The 20,290-nt window shown below is 43.5% G+C and overlaps 1 protein-coding gene across 1 annotated transcript in view; it reads left to right on the top strand.

Moving 5' to 3' along the window:
- Positions 1-20,150, top strand: part of LOC137359232 (deleted in malignant brain tumors 1 protein-like) — a 28,116-nt gene extending 7,966 nt beyond the window's left edge. Inside the window, exons 3-7 of the mRNA XM_068025291.1 lie at positions 494-808; positions 8,485-8,799; positions 13,191-13,505; positions 19,202-19,510; positions 20,110-20,150. Coding sequence (XP_067881392.1) covers positions 494-808; positions 8,485-8,799; positions 13,191-13,505; positions 19,202-19,510; positions 20,110-20,150 — 1,295 coding nt within the window. The remainder of the gene's footprint in view (positions 1-493; positions 809-8,484; positions 8,800-13,190; positions 13,506-19,201; positions 19,511-20,109) is intronic.
- The last annotated feature ends 140 nt before the right edge of the window (positions 20,151-20,290 follow it).

Here is a 20,290-nt window from a genome sequence, read left to right as displayed (position 1 = left end):
ACACCGCTGCCGGCCCAACGGTCCAGCTAACCAATCTGCGCTGACATCAAGATCACATCACCATCCAGCCCTGTCTTCATTGGCTGTACTGGGTGTGGGTGCAATTTCCTCTGCTCTTTCCTGGTGCTGGGGTCTCACTGTGTTCGTCCAATGAGTTCTGAGTACGTAAACATGTGATCATTACAGCCACGCCCATCTCCCCACTTCTGCAGGTTAAAACTATTCTGAGCCTGTCCCCATCCAGTTCTCCTTCGAGCCGCTGTGCTGGTGGGAATATTCGGCTGTCTCCGGGTTCCCTGCTCGTTTGCACCGTGTATTAATATTTCCCTTTCCTTTTTTCATGTGCAATATATACTCCGGGTTTTATTAGGGTTCTGAGTGCAGACTGATATTCCTGTCAATTCATACCTGGTGAATGGGGAGGGTCTGTGCACTGGGAACCTGTGGGTTTAACACACAAGAACCGCTTGATGATATTTCTGATATTTTACAGAGACGGTGAAGCTGAGACTGGTGAATGGGGGCAGTCGGTGCACTGGGAGAGTGGAGATTCACTACCGGGGGCAGTGGGGGACTGTGTATGGCAATGATTGGGACCTGCAGGACGCCGCTGTTGTGTGTCGGGAGCTGGACTGCGGGACCGCAGTCTCTGCACCGGGCCGGGCTCACTTTGGGGAAGGGTCCGGACCCGTTGTGAAGGTGAATGTAAAGTGCGGCGGGACCGAAGCCTCTCTGCGGGACTGTAAGTCAGCTCAATGGGGTCACTATACCTGGTCACACTTCTATGATGCCGGCGTCATCTGCTCAGGTAAAAATCTTTCTCAGTCTCTCATCTCCCACCGCGGCTGTTAGATTCTGTGAAGAAGTGAAAGTAAAACAATCCGCGATGGTCCGTACCCAGAAAGTCAGATGATAATAATTCCAGTTATCTCTGGTTAGAATTATTGTTAATATTAGGATCACTGTTTAAAATTATATTATTAGTATTATATTTAAGAAACATTTTCCACCGGGAGCAGCCAATACCTGATACTCAGCACATTTACAATGCAGACAGAGCAGTTTCTATTGAGATTTTCCCCAGATCCGCAGTGAATGATCTGAACCGCTGGAAATGTCACAATCTCAATCCAAATCTCCATTCATCAACCCAACAGCCGCTGCCGGGCATGTACTGTCCGCCCGGCTGCCAACCTGCAATGATCGCTTGGCTTCAGATCTGATATATCACACAGATTGTGAAGCTGAGACTGGGGAGCAGGGAAGGGAGGGAGGGAGGGAGGGAGTTTCCTCAGCCTCGGGGAGCTGAAGTAATGGGTCCACAGTTATTGTGGGAATCACAAAGATAACTGCTCTGTAAGATCCCGCAGTTGCCTGCGCATGGCCTTTTTAAGTAGCGGTATAGTGTAAAAAAGTAAGGAAGTTATTATGAACTTTTGTGGAATACTGGCTTCACCTCAACTGGCGTATTGTGTACAATTCTGGGCACGGCACATTAGAAGAATGTGAATGCTATAGAATGGGTGCAGAAAGGATTGACAAGGAAGGTTCAAGGGATGAAAGACTTCAGTTACAATGATCGTTTGGAGAAACTGTGGTCGCTCTCCTGAGAACAGAGAAGGCTGCGAGGAAATTTGATGGAGGTGTTCAAAATCATGAGGGGAATAGACAGAGTAGAGAGAGAGAAAGTGTTCCTCTTGGCAGAAAGGTCAATAACCAGAGAACACTGTTATAAGGTGGATGGGAAAAGAACCAACCGTGACATGAGGAATAAGTTATTTACACAGCGAGTGGTTAGGATCTGGAATGTTCTACCTACGAGTCTGATGGAGACAGGTTCAATTGTGGCTTTCAATGTGGAATTGGACAAGCACCTGAAGAGAAAATCTTTGCATGGCTATGGGGAAAGGGCAGAAGCATAGGACCAGCTGAGGATCTCTTGCCGATAACCAGCATGGACACAACGGGCTGAATGTCCTCCTTCTGTGTTGTAAACATTCTATGATTATATGCTGACTGTTGCATCTTGCTGGTCAGAAGCTGTCTGTCCAGTTTTTAAACCTAAAACTGTGAATGTGGTTTCAAGGTAATTAATTGCATAATGTGAAGGGTGATCATGACAGACTGTAGAAAACTGGCTGCAAAACAGTCAACAAAGTGTGGGTTAAAGGTAGTTATTCAGACTGGCAAAAGTTGAGAAGTAGTGCGTGACAATCCATGCCAATGAGCTACTGCTGTGCAAATGCTTTCTATTTTTCGGTCCATTCTAAAATTGACAGTGCACAACATTAAGAAGCGGCTGAGCACACTGCACATAACAAAGACTAGGGGCCCGATAACACTCCAGCTGCAGTGCTGAAGATCAGTGCTCTAAAACTAGCAACAACTGGAGCCTAGCTGATCCAGTACAGTTACAGCACTAGGATCCAACTGATCCGGTGGAAAATTGCCCAGTTGCATACTGCCTAGAAAAGCAGGGAAACACTGACCAGTTCGCACCCAATCAACCGACTCCAATCAACAGCAAATCTTTCCTTGTGCTGGGTATGACTCCCCTTTCAACGTATCTCTCTGAAAATAATCCTCAATGTTTTTGTATTTTCTGCAGCTTTGTTAACCCGTATTGCTGTTGTATTCATTTTTCTATCTGCACCCCTGAATCCCATTGCTCCTCGACACAATTTAGATTATCATTGTCCAAGGAAAATGTGTTCTCATTCTTCCTACCCTAATCTGTAAGTGTACATTTATCTGCATTAGAATTAATTTACAATTTCGTTAACGTCATGTATTTTATCACAATCTGCCTTAGTATTAACCATTGTCCCAAGTACATGTCATTAATGAATATTGTAATTGTATGTCCCTCCCTGAGTCGAAATCATTTATGCAAAATATGATCAATAGTACTCCTAGCATCAGTTCTTGTCGCACAATACTTCTTGCACAGTTCTAACTGCCCAAAATACTTTTTGTTTGCACACAGCCGAACACTACTGTAGATGTGACCTGACCAGGATTTTTTTTTAGCTGTAGCATCATTTCCAGCCCCTTGTATTCCGTTCCTCTAGATATAAAGCCCAGCATTCCATTTGCTGTTTTTTTTCCTGTCCTTGCCCATGACCCTGAAGTCTATTTTCCGTTTTTTCACCATTTCGAAAATACTGGAACATTTTAAATTCCAAATTGGACACCTCACACTTGCCAATATTGTAATAGTTTTACACAGTCACTTAATCTATTTTTTTTGTTGTTGCAAATTTATGCTTAAAATATGCATGATTACAATATCGTTGATATTTTTCAATGGCAATATTGAGTATGTCAATTATATACGGCTTTCTGTCCAGCCATCTAAATCATTAATAAATAGTAGAGGTTCCTGTGGGACGGCGCTATCACATCCTGCCAGTTATATGATCTGCCCATTATCCCTGCTGTCTGTCTCCTGCCACTTAGCTCACGTCCTAAGTAGTCAATAATTTGCCCTAAATCCGATGAGCTGCAACTTTAGCCAACAATCAGTTTTGAGGGATTTTGTTGTTTGCTTTCTGGAAGTCCATCTGATTAACATCCATTGAGCTTCCCCTGCCCTCTACTTTAGTTACCTCCACAAAACAATTGATCAGGTTAATCAGGCATGATCTACCTTTTACAAATCCATGCTGGCTCTCTCTCTGATTGGTTGTAACTTTTCAAGGTGATCAGACACTCCATCTTTAAATGTACACTCTAGTAATTTCCTGACAACAGCTGTTAGGCGAACCAATCTATAATTCCCTCGATTCCCTCGATAACATTCTTTAAATAGCCGTGTAACAATTGCAATTTTCTAATTACTGACCCAGCAGTTTGCTCTCAATCATTAACAAAGTGATGGAAGGTGTTGTTTGCAGCGCTATCAAGCAGTACTTACCAATAAACTACTCACTGATGCTCAGTTTGGGTTTGTCGGACAACTCAGCTTCAGGCCTCATTAAACCGTTTGTCCAAAAATGGAAAAAAGAGCTGAATTCCAGATGTGGGATGAAAGTGACTGTCCTCGACGTCAAGGCGGCTTTTGGTCAACTGTGGCAACAAGGAACCTTAAGAAAAGTGACGTCCATGTCCATACTAATGCAAAGTAATTATGTATAATTCCCGCCATTTCCTTATTTTCATTTATAATATCACCATTGTCATTTTAATGAGGCTACATTGCTCTTACTTACAACCTATTTTAGAAGTGATTGTAAAAGTTGTGTAGCTTTTGCGATCTATTTTGTCACCCTTTGCTATTCTTTCTACATCTGCCATTCACGAGAATCTGGGCTCTTTTCCCCATTTTTCCATGTTTTTGTTTTCTTTTATGCTGATCATGTTACTGTGTCTTGCACGGCAGTCCATAATAGATGAGGTGAGTTTGGAATTGGACCATTTAATGCTGTGGTCATTGAGTTGAGCTTACTTGACGGTGGCAGACATGTCTCATTCATTGCATCAGGGAAGCTATGGAGATCTAAAAACACCATACTGTCCCCCTAACAGTGGCCTGTTCCTCAGTGGATATCTGGTTGTCTATCCTCAAGAGACACACCATCACCTGATCTGCAGCCAACATAACACGACCAGAACAATAGTATGGAATGACTTGCCACGATACAGAGTAGCTGACAAAAAGCAGCAAGGACAATTGCATATACCGACCTATCATAGAAAATAATTAACAGACCAATAGCAGCCAGAACAAGAACATGTAATAACCTATCACTAGTAAGATCCTGTCCATATTCCCTTTCTCCACTACATATAAACCGATAACTTCCACTAGTTCCAGTTGTTTCTCCAGACAATGGGCACAGTACACTGCTCAAAATGTCGAGGTCTGCCAATATTTCTAACAACTCCTTTTTCAAGAAAGAACTGCTGTTTTAAGAGCAAATTCACGTGGTGAAAACCCGTAAAATTGCCTTACGCAAATGTAGCATCTTTCTGTTTTTCCTCTCCCGGTGGTGCCTATTTATTTTACATTTCCAACTGTGCTCTACCCCCTCACCCCGCCCCCCCACCAGCCTCCCTTCACCCACTAACTAGTTTATCATTCCTGTAACAACCTTATTTATCCTTCATTCTAGGACCCTGATCCCAACCCGGTTCTGGTGAAGCGCATTCCAACAGAACAATTATTTAATATCCCAGTACAAGTGGTGGGTGCCATGAAAAGTAACACCTCTTTCCAACATCAACACCTTCAACCACGTGTTGACCACCCTAATCCACCCCCACCCACACCCCATACAAATGTGCAAGCGGCTTGTATAATAATCCAGAGATTATAATCCTTGAGATCTTCTTTTTTAGTTCAGCTCCTGGTGCTCTCTGAAAAGAACCTCTTTCCTCATCTTTCCTATGCTGTTGGTCCTTACATGGTTCACAACGACAGGATATTTCCCCTGCATTCTCCCAATCTGATTTGGGATATCCCTCACTTCGCACAAGTTGGGGAAATACTGTTTGGGACTCCTAAAACCCTAACTATTGAACTACTTAAAAGTATCACATTATGATCCACTCCTCCACCTTTTCCACAGCTTCCTGTTCCAACGTATCACGGTCAACATTCTGGCTGTCCTTCTGACAGTCTTCATCCTTATCCTCACAAATAGCCAGTACATTGTTCCTGTTGGATAGATTCACTTTCTGCATATCCTCGTTCACCAACAAATCTGGATTTCCATTACTGTGCACTATAAGCTGCAACAACCTCATTCTGATCCCGCACCTTCAACAAGTGGTGGTACCCACCACTTGTACTAGGATATTAAATAATTGTTCTGTTGTGACTGAAATCTGCAGCAAACTGTCCAATATTCCTCTTGCTGCTGTATGTGTTGGGGTATCTCCAATTCCCCCTCCAGCTTTATGACCCAGAGCCAGAGAGTTTGCAGGTGGATACATCTGCTATGGACATGTTCCCTCGGGATAATTGCGTCATCCACAAAATCCTATATCCAGAAAAAAATAACTGATCTGCCATAACTTAGTCTGTCTTTATTTTAGAGTTAAAATTATTTGTCGATGCATTTTAGCTTTAAAGCTATTTTACTGGTTAGCTAATGCCGAAACACTGAGCACTCACCAATTAACGTAATACTTATTTGAAACTTATCCACATCCCCTCATACTCTGACTTGACAATTGCTTCCCCTCTATTTGTCTGGTGCCTGCCTCTCCCAATAGGCTCTGCTGCTGCTGGATGTGGTGCTGTCTTAAATCGGTGACTCCACACACTTACTCAAGCTGAACAGACAAAACAAAGCACCTCCTTGTAAACCCAAGCCCTCGGCCACTTGGAAGGACAAGCACAGCAGATGGATGGTAACAGCGCCATATGCAAGTTCCCATCAAAGACGCACACCATCCTGATTTGGAACAATATCAATGTTTCTTCACCGTCGCTGGGTCAAATCCTGGAACTCCCTTCCTAACAGCACTGTGGGTGTACTGAGAGTGCATGCACTGCAGCAGTACAAGAAGGCGGCTCACCACCATCGTTGCAAGGGCAATTCGGGTTGGGTAATAAATGCTGGCCTTGCCAAAAACCTCCACTCCCTGTGAAAGAATTAAAAAAAAACATCCTTTTCCCCCTCTGCACCGAATTCTTACTCTGAGCAAACTCTAACTTCCCATTGTGTTCATTATTTATTCAGTTAACATTGCAATCTGTGGTTACACTCTGCCTTACTAGAAGTCTAAAAATAGAAACATGGAAAATAGGAGTAGGAGTAGGCCAGTCGGCCCTTCGGGCCTGCCAAGCAATAAAAAATAATCATGTCTGATCATCTAATTCAGTACCTTGATCCGTTTCGTCCCCATACCCCTTGATCCCTTTGGCATTAAGAAAGATATCCATCTCCTTCTTGAAAATATGTAATGGTTTGGCCTCCCCTGCCTTCTGCAGTAGAGAATTCCGCAGGTTCACCACCCAATGAGTGAAGACATTTCTCCTCATCTCGGTTCTAAATAGCATACCCCATATCCTGAGACTGTGACTCCCCAGCCATCGGGAACATCCTCCCTGCATCGAGCCGGCCTCGTCCTGTTCGAATTTTATAGGGTTCTATGAGATCCTATCTCGTTCTTCTAAACTCTGGTGAAGGTAGGCCTAGTAGACCCAATCTCTCCTCATACGTAAATCCTGCCAGCCTGGAAACCAGCCCAGTAAATCTTCTTTGCACTCTGTCCATGGCAAGGTCATCCTTTCTCAGATAAGGAGACCAAAACTGCACACATTACTCCAGATGTGGTCTCACCAAGGCCCTGAAGTAAGACATCCCTGTTCCTGCACTCAAACCCACTTGCAATTAAGTCTAATGTTCTTTGCCTTTGCAGGCACATTCAAGTTGCAACAGTTTAGACCGTTTCCAGCAGACAGTAATTACCCCAGATCGGACTATCACAGCTGATTGACTGCTTACTGCTAACTTGACTTGCACGATTAACTGCTAACATGAACTGCCTTGCAGCTTTTTTATATTGCAAGTTAAATTCTAAATGTTAAGGCTAGATTTCAGTCTTTCACACTAATTACCAAATTCTACACTTCCCACTCTGTTTGTAACATATGCAGCTAAAGGTACACACTATGCTTAAAACCTTTGACTGAACTCTACCTAGCTCAGAACTTGCAGAAGAACATTGCCCAGGCAATCAAATTAAGTTCAAGAAGAAGGTCCTGACAACGGTTTCAATGGCAAATAAATTTGAGCAATAACTGCCAGAGATGTCCACATCCCTCATGAAGAAAAGCAGCTCCTAAATGGCCTTGTTTTGTATTTATTCTTTTGATCTTCTCTAGCGCATCTATCAAACCCCTTAAACATTTTAAACACGTCAACTCGATAATGTCTAATCCTTCTAAACGCAATCTACTGCAAACAAGGTTTATGCAACTTGTCTTCAATAATGTAACGCTTTAAGCATAGTTGTCATTCTAGTGACTCTGTCCAGCACCTACTCCAAAGCCGATGGTTTTGTGAAGTGCCGTGCCCAAAAGCGACAACAGATACAATAGAAACATCACATCCTTCTGAGTTTTATATTCCAAGTACCAAGAGATAAAGTCCAACTGTCGATTAACGTTTGAAAGAAGAACTGTTAACTTTTGAGTATTCAGCCAACTTCTTAAAGAGGTCCTGTAATAATTATTGTGAGGAAAGTACACAGACCTGAAACATAACTCTCTTGTTCTCTCCACAGATGCTGCTCGCCCTGCTCAGTATTTCCAGCATTTTCTGTTTCATTTCAGATCACCAACAGCCGCAGTATTTTACTTTTGTGTTGCTGTAGTAATTCTAATTGTTTTTTGATAGATAATTTGTGTAAAGTATGGTTGGATAATCGTGTTGATAAAATTCTCCTTTTTTTTACCCATTTTCTATTTTGCTGTTTCTATGCAGAGGATGATTTAGAAATCATTTGGATTTGTATTTGTTTTCAATACAGGAAAACCTGAACTTCGATTGGTTGGTGGGATGGACAGATGCTCCGGTCGGGTGGAGGTGCTGCATGGCCACCAGTGGGGGACGCTGTGTGACCTTTACTTTGATATGGAAGACGCCAAAGTGGTCTGTGAGCACTTACAGTGTGGGGCAGTAAACTCAATCCCGGGAGGAGCCCGCTTTGGAAAGGGTACTGGTGCAGTGTGGAAGGAAAATTACAGGTGTATGGGGAACGAGACGCGATTGTGGGATTGTCCTGTTTCATCCTGGGAACAGTTTAGCTTCTCCCATGAAAACGATGCAGGTGTCATCTGTACGGGTGAGTCATCTCAGTCAATTGAACTGAAATACAGCAACCGCTCTGCTGTCAAGCATCATTGACTATTTCCACAGGTCTCTGATTCACTCGTTTTGCTGATCCCATGCTTCCTTTGTCACTAAGATTCTGAGATGTGTTTGTGGGCTTATTGGTCTGAATTAAATTACAAATGAATCAAAGCTTCACTCCAGTAAACATTTATACATACAATGACTCGTTGGTCGTACTTCTCGTCATATAATATCTATTTCCGGGTAAATCTGGAGCATTTTTCAAGGGCTATAGAATCAGCAAGATGCTCCCAGGACCACTGCCATGGAATGGATATGTTGCTCGAGCATTGAAACTGTTATCAATGTAGGCAGTTCAAATATGAATGATCATGGAATTCTCTGCAAAGATCAGCTGTTTAATAGAAAACACTGTGAACTTGTTGTAAGATACATAGTGTGAGATATATTTTAAGTTCCACCACACCGGTTGCAATAAAATGATAGTGAATGGCATAATTCGTTATTTCACCAATGTGCTATGTCTTTGAAAATTTCACAAACATGATGTAAATTTAAATTCTCCCAATTTGCAGGATTATACTTATCTCTCAGCCAGCACCCTCATATAACAGATTATCTGCTCAGTTATCTGATCACTGTATGTGGGACATTGCTCAATGCAAAAGTGCTCCCACGTTTCACAATTTACAATATAGGTAATAAAAACAGGAAGTGCTGGAAATACTCAGCAGTTCTGGCAGCATCTGTGGTGACAGAAAGAGTATCAACCTTTCAGATTGTGGATCTTTCATCAGAACTTAGAGATTTAACAGTTTTTTTTAAAGAAAGGGGGAAACAAGGAAAGAATGAAAGGAACGCTCCGTGATGTGGTGAAAGACAGGAGAGATGAAATGGTAAAACGAACAATGCAGAGCAAAAGTATGTTAGAAAGAGCCAAGTAAAAAGCACATTTCTGGAGGAGGTGCAAATTGGAAGTCAAATATCGTCCAAAAAAGAAAAAAAGGGGGAGGGAATCTGATCTGAAATTGCTGAACTCAGTGTTCATTCTAAAATGCTGTAAAGAGTCTAGTGGAAAGAGGAAGTGATGTTTCTCAAACTTATGTTATCCTGCATTGGAACTGTCCAGGAGAAAGAGGAGGGAGAGGTCAGAGTGGTAGTGCAGTAGACAATGAAAATGACAGGCAACTGGAAGCGAAAGGTAAAGCTTGCAGACTTGAAAAAGGTGTTCTGCAAAGTAATCCCTCCACTGTGTTTGGTCTGCCAATGTAAAGGAGACGCATCATGATCAGTCAATGCAGTAAATACATTATACTAAAGATTAAGCAGTACAAGTAATTCGTTGTTTCACTTGGAAGCAGTGTTTTGGGGCTTGGATGGTGAGAAAGGTGGAGGTAACAGGGCAGTGGTTGGAACTCCTGCGCTTTCATGGGAAGTTCCTGTGGGAAGGGGTGTTGAGAATGATTAAAAGGGAGTATCAGGGTACATTTTCTATATTTAATAAAGAAATAGGAGGCTTATTGAAGCAGGAATATTCTGAAGAGATCATCCATTTGGAGTATTTGTTTGATGGTTAGCATTGCTGTAACCCTCTCAAGTCGTTTTTGTTGCGAATGCAGTGCATTACATTGAAAGAAGTACAATTAAATCGCAGTGGGGGTGGGGGGGGGGGATCCTCGGTTGAGGAAAAAGGAAGACATATCAGAAACGCTGTCATGGAAGGTAGCATCATCAGAGCAGATGCGTCGGAGACGGAGAAACTGGGAGAATGGAATGGAGTCCTTATAGGAGGTCCTTACAACCACAGTGGCTTACAGGGCCCTCAACCGTGCCTGGCACATTTCCTGCACCTCTACCCTCTCCCCTTCCCCTCCCTCCCAAAACCGTGACAGGGTTCCCCTTGTCCTCACTTTCCACCCCATCAGCCACCATATCCAAAGGATCATCCTCCGCCATTTCCGCCACCTCCAGCGTGATGCCACTACCAAATGCATCTTCCCCTCCCTACCCCTGTCAGCATTCTGAAGGGATCGTTCCCTCCGTGACACCCTGGTCCACTCCTCCGCTACCCCACCACCTCATCCCCTTCCCACAGAACCTTCACCTGCAATCGCAGGAGGTGTAATACCTGCCCATTTATCTCCTCTCCCCTCACTATTCCAGACCCCAAACACCCCTTGCAGATGAAACAGCGATTTACTTGTATTTCTTTTAATGTAGTACATTGTATTCGCTGCTCACAATGTGGTTTCCTCAACATTGGGGAGACCAAACGCAGACTGCATGACTGATTTGTGAACACCTCCAACAGTCCTCAAGCAGGACCCTGAGCTTCTGGTTGCTTGCCATTTTATCACTCCCCCTGCTCTCATGCTCACATCTCTGTCCTGGGATTGCTGCAATGTTCCAGTGAACATCAACGCAAGCTCGAGGAACAGCATCTCATTTTCCGATCAGGAACCCCACAGCCTGCCGGACTGAACTTTGAGTTCAATAATTTCAGAGCATGATGGGCCCTCCATTTTACTTTTATTTTGAGTTATTTTTTCTTTTCCAATTTTAATTTTTTTTTTGTTTTTATATTGTTTCATCTGAGTTTGGTCAGTTGGGTTACCCACTGTTTTATTATGTTTGTACTTGTGGCTGTTCAATTTTCAGTCTGTTAACACCCTTTCTGTTCTAACGTTTTGTCTTTCAACACACCACTAACACATCTTTGCTCCAAGTCATTCTGGTCAGCTATTCTGTAACCTCATCCTATGTACACCTTCTCCTTTGTTATCTCTTGCCCCACACCCACTTAACTTGCTTATAACCTGTTAGGTTTCTAATATTTGTCAGTTGTGAAGGCGGGTCACTGATCTGAAACGTTCACTCTGCTTCTCTCTCCACAGATGCTGCCAGACCTGCTGAGTATTTCCAGCATTTCTTGTTTTTATTTCAGATTTCCAGCACGCGCTGAATTTTGCTTTTAATTTGCTATTTCTCAAACTTATGTTAACCTTCATTGGAACTGTGTATGAGAAAGAGGAGGGAGAGGTCAGAGTGGGAGTGGAGTATACAATGAATACCAGGAAGATAAAGGTGAAGTTTGCAGACTAAACAAAGGTGTTCTGCAAATTAATCACTCGACTGTGTTTGCTGTGCCAATGTAAAGGAGACGCATCATAATCAGTCAATACAGCAAATACAGTATACTGAAGAGAAAGCAGTACGAGCAAATCGTTGTTTTACTTGGAAGCAGTATTTGCCGGCTTGGACGGTGAGAAAGGTGGAGGTAAAAGGGCAGTGGTTGCATCTTCTGCGCTTGCCTGGGAAGTTCCTGTGGGAAGGGTTGCTGAGAATGATTGAAGAGTGCATCAGGGTGTCACAGAGGGAATGGTCCCTTTAGAATGTTAAAAGTGGAGGGAAGGGGAAGATGTGCTTGGTAGTGGTATCACATTAAAGGTGGTGGAAATAGTGGAAGATCATCTGTTGAATATGGAAGCTGATGGAGCGGAAGATGAGGAGAAGCAGAATCCTATCATGGTTCTGCGAGGGGGGAAAGGGTGAAAGCAGAGGTATGGGAAATGGAATGGGCGTGATGGGGCCCTGTCAACCATGGTGGGTGGATGAGGAGGTGAGGAGAGTCCTCGGTTGTGGAAAAAGGAAGACATATCTGGAAGCACTGGTATGATCGGTTGCATCACCAGATACAATGCAGATGGAGAAAGTGGAAGAATGTGATAGAGTCATTCTAGTATTCGTGGTGTGAGGAATCATAGACAAGATAACTGTGAGAGTCCCCAGAATCAGAGACACAGATGTTGTGGAAGGGAATGGAAGAGTTGAAGATGGACTATGTGAAAATGAGGGGGAGAAATTGGAAGAAACGTTGATGCTGCTTCAAGTACAGGGCGAGAGCAGGAAATATCAGTACATGTGGACAGGAGGACAACCTTCAGTCCCTCGGGTCTGTCACCTATTGCATTAGTGACCACGAATCAAAAGTGCTTCATTGCCTGTGAGGCGACTTGAGATGTCATCGGAAGCATTGTGGCAACGTAAACTGGTCTGTTTCTCTCCATATGGGATGAAAGGAACTGTCATCTGTCAGGAGCCATTTAAAGCCCCTGCCCCACCCTTCGGTCTCATCACTTATCAATTGCCGGTATGTGCCGCGCTCACCTCCAGTTCATTTTACCCTTGGCCCCCAGTTTAAACAGTGGAAGCGACTCGGTATGTCTCCAAAATGTATTTACTGAGAAAAGATGATGGTGAGCAACATCTGCCGACACGCCTTCTGAACAATGATGACAGAAATAGTAACCATCAAAATTAATAACTTTTCTGGTGGCAGTGAATTATGCTTCAATTTCACCATTGTGTTTCATATTGTAGATGAAAATTGGTCACTAAGGCTGACTAACGGGGGAAGCTGGTGTGATGGGCGAGTGGAGATTTACTACACCGGCAGCTGGAGGAGATTGCAGGACAGACTCTGGACCCTGAATGATGCCAACGTGGTCTGTACACAGCTGGGCTGCGGTGAAGCGACAGCCGCTTATAACTATTCAAAGGACGGAAAGAGTGAAGGACCCATCTGGGTGAATGATGTCCAATGTGGAGGAAATGAATTGCAGCTCCAGAACTGCAGTTTGTTCACATTGAATTCGTCTCTCACTGACAGTATGGATGTTGGGGTCCTGTGTTCAGGTAAACAAATTCTTCACTGCTTTTACAATAACAAAGAAGTGAAATGTCTAATCTGCTGAGAAAAGTGATAATACAGGTTGTTCCTGGGTGTCTCAAATCAGTAATTTCATTTGGGGGTAGGGGATGAGCAGGGTGGGCGGTGGGGGAGCTGGGGATGGATGGGGTGGTGTTCAGGGAGAGAGAACACGGACACAATTAAACAACAAGAACTTTTTTCTCACAGAACTTTCAATAAACACATACATCACAAAGAGTTTATCAGGAATGTAATCGGACAGAAAACTGACACAGAGCCAGTCAAAGAGATGTTCGAGTGGGTGACTAAACTTTTAGTCAGATGGTTGGATTTGAAGAGGCGGAGACACGGAGATGTTTGGGGTGGAAATTCTCATCTGGGTGGTTAGATGGTTAAAGGCTAGACTGAAAGTTGTGGGGGATGGAAGTGGGAGATGTACAAGAAGCTGGATTCAGATAAATGCAGAGCTCTCGAAATGATTCAGGCTGGAGGAGGTTATACTGATGGCAGGGGGAGAGCATGAAGGTGTCTGAACATGAAGATCATAATTGAAAACTCGATGCATTGGCAGCAGGGATACCAGTGAGTGCAGTGGCGTTCCTGAGAGGGGCTTAATGGAGGGCAGGCGACAAAGCTTTGGATGAGCTGATGTTTCTGGAGGATGCAGGATGGGTTATCACCCGGGAGAACATTGAAATATGCTGTTCCACAGACAGCAAAGCATGGGTGAGCATTTCAGCAGCAGATGGGCTGCGGCAGGAAGGGAGGTGAATGATGATAGACGTGAAAGATCTCTATTTTGTGATAAATAGAATACAGAATTGGACTCTCAGCTGTGGTATCAAATCCGGCGTCGAGCTTGCAATCAGTTCCATTGTACAGTATATAAGAGCAGGTAGCTGTGTGGGAGTTGTTCTGGTGTAAGTTTCATTAGGCTGTGTATAAAAGTAGACAGATGTTTTGGACCAGATGCTTGAAAGTTCCATTGTGCAGCATGTCAATGCAGGCATATGTTCTGGGGAAGTTGTATTGTGCAGAATGAAAGCCTCGACCGATGTTTGTTTTTTAGAATTAGAATCAGAATATTTCAGCGCAGTACAGGCCCTTCGGCCCTCGATGTTGCGCCGACCTGTGAAACCATCTGACCTACACTATTCCATTTTCATCCATATGTCTATCCAATGACCACTTAAATGCCCTTAAAGTTGGCGAGTCTACCACTGCTGCAGGCAGAGCGTTCCACGCCCATACTACTCTCTGAGTAAAGAAACTACCTCTGGCATCTGTCCTATATCTATCACCCCTCAACTTAAAGCTATGTCCCCTCGTGTTTGCCATCACCATCTGAGGAAAAAGACTCTCACTATCCACCCTATCTAACCCTCTGATTATCTTATATGTCTCTATTAAGTCACCTCTCCTCCTCCTTCTCTCCAACCAAAACAACCTCAAGTCCCTCAGCCTTTCCTCGTAAGACCTTCCCTCCATACCAGGCAACATCCTAGTAAATCTCCTCTGCACACTTTCCAAAGCTTCGACATCCTTCCCATAATGCGGTGACCAGAACTGCACGCAATACTCCAGGTGCGGTCTCACCAGAGTTTTGTACAGCTGCAGCATGACCTCGTGGCTCCGAAACTCGATCCCCCTACTAATAAAAGCTAACACACCATATGCCTTCTTAACAGCCCTATTAACCTGGGTAGCAACCTTCAGGGATTTATGTACCTGGACACCAAGATCTCTCTGTTCATCTACACTACCAAGAATCTTCCCATTAGCCCAGTACTCTGCATTCCTGTTACTCCTTCCAAAGTGAATCACCTCACACTTTTCCGCATTAAACTCCATTTGCCATCTCTCAGCCCAGCTCTGCAGCCTATCTATGTCCCTCTGTACCCGACAACATCCTTCGGCACTATCCACAACTCCACCGACCTTCGTGTCATCCGGAAATTTACTAACCCACCCTTCTGCACCCTCTTCCAGGTCATTTATAAAAATGACAAACAACAGTGGCACCAAAACAGATCCTTGCGGTACACCACTAATCACTAAACTCCAGGATGAACATTTGCCATCAACCACCACACTCTGTCTTCTTTCAGCTAGCCAATTTCTGATCGAAAGCTCTAAATCACCTTCAACCCCATACTTCCGTATTTTCTGCAATAGCCTACCGTGGGGAACCTTATCAAACGCCTTACTGAAATCCATATACACCACATCCACTGCTTTACCCTCATCCACCTGTTTGGTCACCTTCTAGAAAAACTCAATAAGGTTTGTGAGGTACGACCTACCCTTCACAAAACCGTGCTGATATTTCGCTAATGATAGTTTGGGGTTGTTCCAACGAACATTTATTTAAATATGACAGAGTGGAACTTACAACATATGAGATAGTTAATGATTCAGATTTAATACCGATTGGTTACAGTAAGTATTTTTTCGGACACAGCGGCATTCAATACATTCCATCGTTTCACGTCAGAAGTTTACAGTGCCGAATGGTTCTTACACACTCAGTCACTGGACAGAGTAGAGTATGTCATCTTGTTCTTTAGTTAGGTAGATGTTCAGCTCCACCCAACATTTATGTCCGCCTACAGAAGCCATGTGTCTTCTCCTTGTCTTCTACTTCTCTATCTGATGGGTCACATCCTGATTCTTATTCCCCAAAGTGCCTGACGCAATTAGTCCAATCATTTTTGTCTCGTCCAGATTAAATACTGGTTTCCTGCTCAGCCAGGAGGTCTACACATCTGGAGTTCAATTGTCCAATGACACTTCCTGATCCTGTCCAACATTTTGCAGAGAGATCCTGTTTTCTGCCCTCTTTGTTCACTCCAACAGTCATATATTGATATAATTGGTAGTTTAGATCATTGATATTTTACAGACAATAGCAATTGATAATATGCCTCACAAGTTTCGTCTGCTCATTGAACATAATAGCAGCAGCCTGTCTGGACAGAGAGGTCTGCATATTCTCTGTTCAGACGTATGGTTTATCTCTAAAATTACTCAAATGTCTTCATTGTCAAATACAGAGTCCCATCCTTACAAAAGTAAGTGATTCTGTTATGCAATTAATATTACATCTATTTATGATAATGTTATAATCAACACGACCCTGGAACATAGTTCTACACGAAGATACTGTATATTGCAAGACTGATGTTCAAGGGTAGAACTTGTGGACGTTACATTCTCCAGTATGAATTGGAAGTAATATATAGGGTGGATAAAAGAAATTCTGGCCTTGCCAGTAACACCCACACCCCATGAAAGAATTTAAAAAAAACAGAAAGGCTGGGTGACATCTGGCCAACAATCTGGTAATATAATCCTGAATGGATCAATCACATAAAGCATCATCGGTTCCTGCTCTTCTTTGCTAAAACCACCCGTTAGACAATGATCATCCAGGAAGGCAAAGGAAACGCGCAGCATATCTTCTCCATCATAAATCTTCCCCCTGAACCACTCCCCTGCCTCGTCCACCCTGAACTCCAAAAATAAATGAGAGGACTCCTAGACTTTTTGTCACAAAGTTCAAAAATATCTGTTCAGTCGCCTCCACAACTTACCTTTCTTCCCCAATCCACCGGGCCTAACTTCCTATCAGTTGTTCAACCCCACCCCGCACCATCACCCTGAATTCGCTTTTCTTGTTTCTCTCCTAGAGTCCTTCACGCTCTCTCTGAACCTATGCTGTTGATGAAATCCACGTCTTGCTGTGTGCGCCTTATTTCTACTAAGATACTGAACAGAGACATTCCCTTCCTGGGTCCCATGACAGCTGACAATATTAACGATTCTCTCTTTCTCTCTTCATGTTCAGCCCACTCTCCTTCAAATCGGCAGTCATCATGCCTCTCCTCAGAAAGAAACCATTGACCACCTGTCCATGCAAATTATTGCCCCAGCTCCAACTGTTCGTTGCTCGCCAACGTCCTTGAATGTGTTGTCGCCTCCCAAATCCATGCTCATCTTTTATGGACTGCATGTTCCAATTCCTCAAATCCGATTTCTATCCACACCACAAGACCAGAATAACTTTTATCAAAGTCACAAATGTCATCCTAAGTGATTGTAACAAATCTAAACGTTTCCTCCTCCTATTTCTTGACTTGTCTACAAATGTTGATATGATTGATCATGAAATTCCTCTCCAACCCCTCTCCATTATCCCCTGGCTGGGTGGGACTGCACTCAGCTGGTTCTAGTCTTATCTGTGCAGTCATAGTCAGAAAGTTACCGGCAATGTCTTCTCTTCCCGCTCCTGCAAAGTCACCTACAGTGTCACCAAAGGATCTATCCATTGATACCTCATTTCTCATTTACATGCTGCCTTTCAGTGATATCCACAAACTGAGCCTCAGTTTCCACATGTATCTCACTGTATCCAACTCTACCTCACATTCAGCTCTCTTGAGCCCTCCACAGCCTGTACACTGTCAGAATTCCAGTCTGACATTCAGTACTGCATCAGCAGAAAATTCCTCCAACTCAGTATTGAAAAGATAGAAACCATCAGTCCCCATCGCATGTTTCCTTGCTGCCAACTCCATTTCTCGCCACACCAACTGTCTGTGACTCAGGCAGACTGCTTGTAATCTTGGTGTTACATTTGATCCCGGGGTGAGCCTCCTACCAAATCTCCATATCTTCATTAACACTGTCTATTTTCACCTCCATGACATCACCCGAATTTGCCGTGATCTATTCTTGTCGATTGCCCTTTTCCCTCCAGACTCGATAATTCTAATGTACTCCTGGCTGGCTTCCTTAGTTCCAACCTCTGCAAATTCTGCTGTCTCGACCAATTGCCACTCAGGCATCTGCCCTCTGCTCACTGACCTACTTTTCCCAGCAATGCGCGGTTTTAAATTTCTCATCCTTGTTTTCAAATCCCTTCTTGGCCTCGCAGCTCCTCTCTTTGCAATCGGCTCCAGTTTGACAGCTCCCAGTTCTGGCTTCTTGAGCATTCCTGATTTCAATTGCGCACCATGGCGGCCGTGCCTTAAGCTGCAAAGGTCACACGCTCCAGAATTGCTTCCTTAAATCTCTCTGCCTGTCAACCTCTCTTCCCTGCTTCAAGATACTCCATAACAAGCAAACTCTTTGACTTCGCTTTTGGTCATGTGACCTAATATATTCTTTGGTGCTCTGTGTTAAATTTTCTTTGATATCACTCCTGCACTGCGCCTTGGGATGTTGCATTACGTTAATGGCGCTAGATAAATGCAAGTCACTTGCAATTCAAGATAAAGGCAATAGGAGATGACAGTAAATGTCTGACCAAGATAACAGATAAGGGTAACATACATGGACAACGAACATATACAGTAATAAAACATGGGTATAAATTAATTGTTATTCGTGTGAGTGATCGCCTGTACAACAACGTACACAGCGTTCAAAACATAAAATGGGAACTGGAGAACATAACATGTCAAAGCCAGATGTAGTAGGATATCTGAAACATTTCTGTTCATTACATTCTGTGTAAGAAGCATGTGTAAACAGATATTCTGTTTTATAGCTTTATTTACCTGTCGCAGGCGCATTTAACATGTCTTGTTTTAAAGCTGGTGATGGTGCAATGAGTTGCATTGAGTGATGAGGTGAATGTCTATTGAAAGTATAATCCTCCTGTACTGTTGTCCAACAGACCACGTGCAGGTAAGGCTGTCTGACGGTGGAAGCCCATGTACTGGCCGAGTGGAGATTTATTACAATGGGATATGGGGTTCAGTCTGTGATGATTCCTGGGATCTGGCGGACGCTGACGTGGTTTGCAAACAGCTGGGTTGTGGAAAGGCCTTGGACCTGGCACTTCCGGCATCTTGTGAACGAGGCTCAGGGCCAGTTTGGTTGGATGAACTGAAGTGTTTCGGTAACGAATCATTTCTCTGGGAATGTCCCTCAGCATCGTGGGGTAACCACGACTGTTCTCATAAAGAAGATGTGAGGATCTTGTGTTCAGGTAAGGGTGCTTCCATGTGCCCATTTTCCGTAGTGTTGTGCACATGGCTTCACAGGGAAGATATGACATCGAATTACATACAATGGACAGCACAGAATCTGGCCATTCGGCCTTACTGGTCAATGTGGTGTTTATGCTGCCCACGAGTATCGCCCCATATCACTGCATCTAACCCTCTTTGCATATCCGCCTACTTCTTTCTTCTTCATGTACCTATACAGCTTTACCTTGAAGGCATCGACGCTCATCACTTCAACAATTGCATGTGTTCGGAATTCAAAATTCAAACCACTCCGAGCTAAAAAAAATAATTCTCCTGAATATCTTATTAGATTTGTTCATGATCATCCTATATTTATGATCACTAGCTTCGGTTTCTGTCACTTTATAAGTGATTAGTGCCCCTATATCCCGAGGTCTCTTTGCTGTTATACATCATTTTAATCCTTATTTTACAAGAAGTACGTTGCCTCTTTATTCTTCCTATCAACACTGACCACCTTAGACGTATCTGTATTCAACTCATTTGGCAATTGTTTGCCCATTCGGCTCTTTTACTAACGTCTTCCGTATTTCGTATTTGTTGTTCTTAGTGTTAACTATATCCCCAAATTGCTGTCATCTGAAATTTTGAAATCATGTCTCCCTTGTCTAAGTCAAAATCGTTTTTGTAAATATTGAGCAGCAGTGACCCCAGACCTGTGGAACACGACTTCCCACTTTCCGCCATTCTGGGTTACCACATTTAAACCCGACAGTGTGCTTTGTAGCTCG

The sequence above is a fragment of the Heterodontus francisci genome, unplaced genomic scaffold (genome assembly GCF_036365525.1).
Source record: "Heterodontus francisci isolate sHetFra1 unplaced genomic scaffold, sHetFra1.hap1 HAP1_SCAFFOLD_124, whole genome shotgun sequence".
Lineage (NCBI taxonomy): Eukaryota > Metazoa > Chordata > Chondrichthyes > Heterodontiformes > Heterodontidae > Heterodontus > Heterodontus francisci.
The sequence above is the reverse complement of the archived record's forward strand: the minus strand, read 5'-3'. Positions and strand labels throughout refer to the sequence as shown.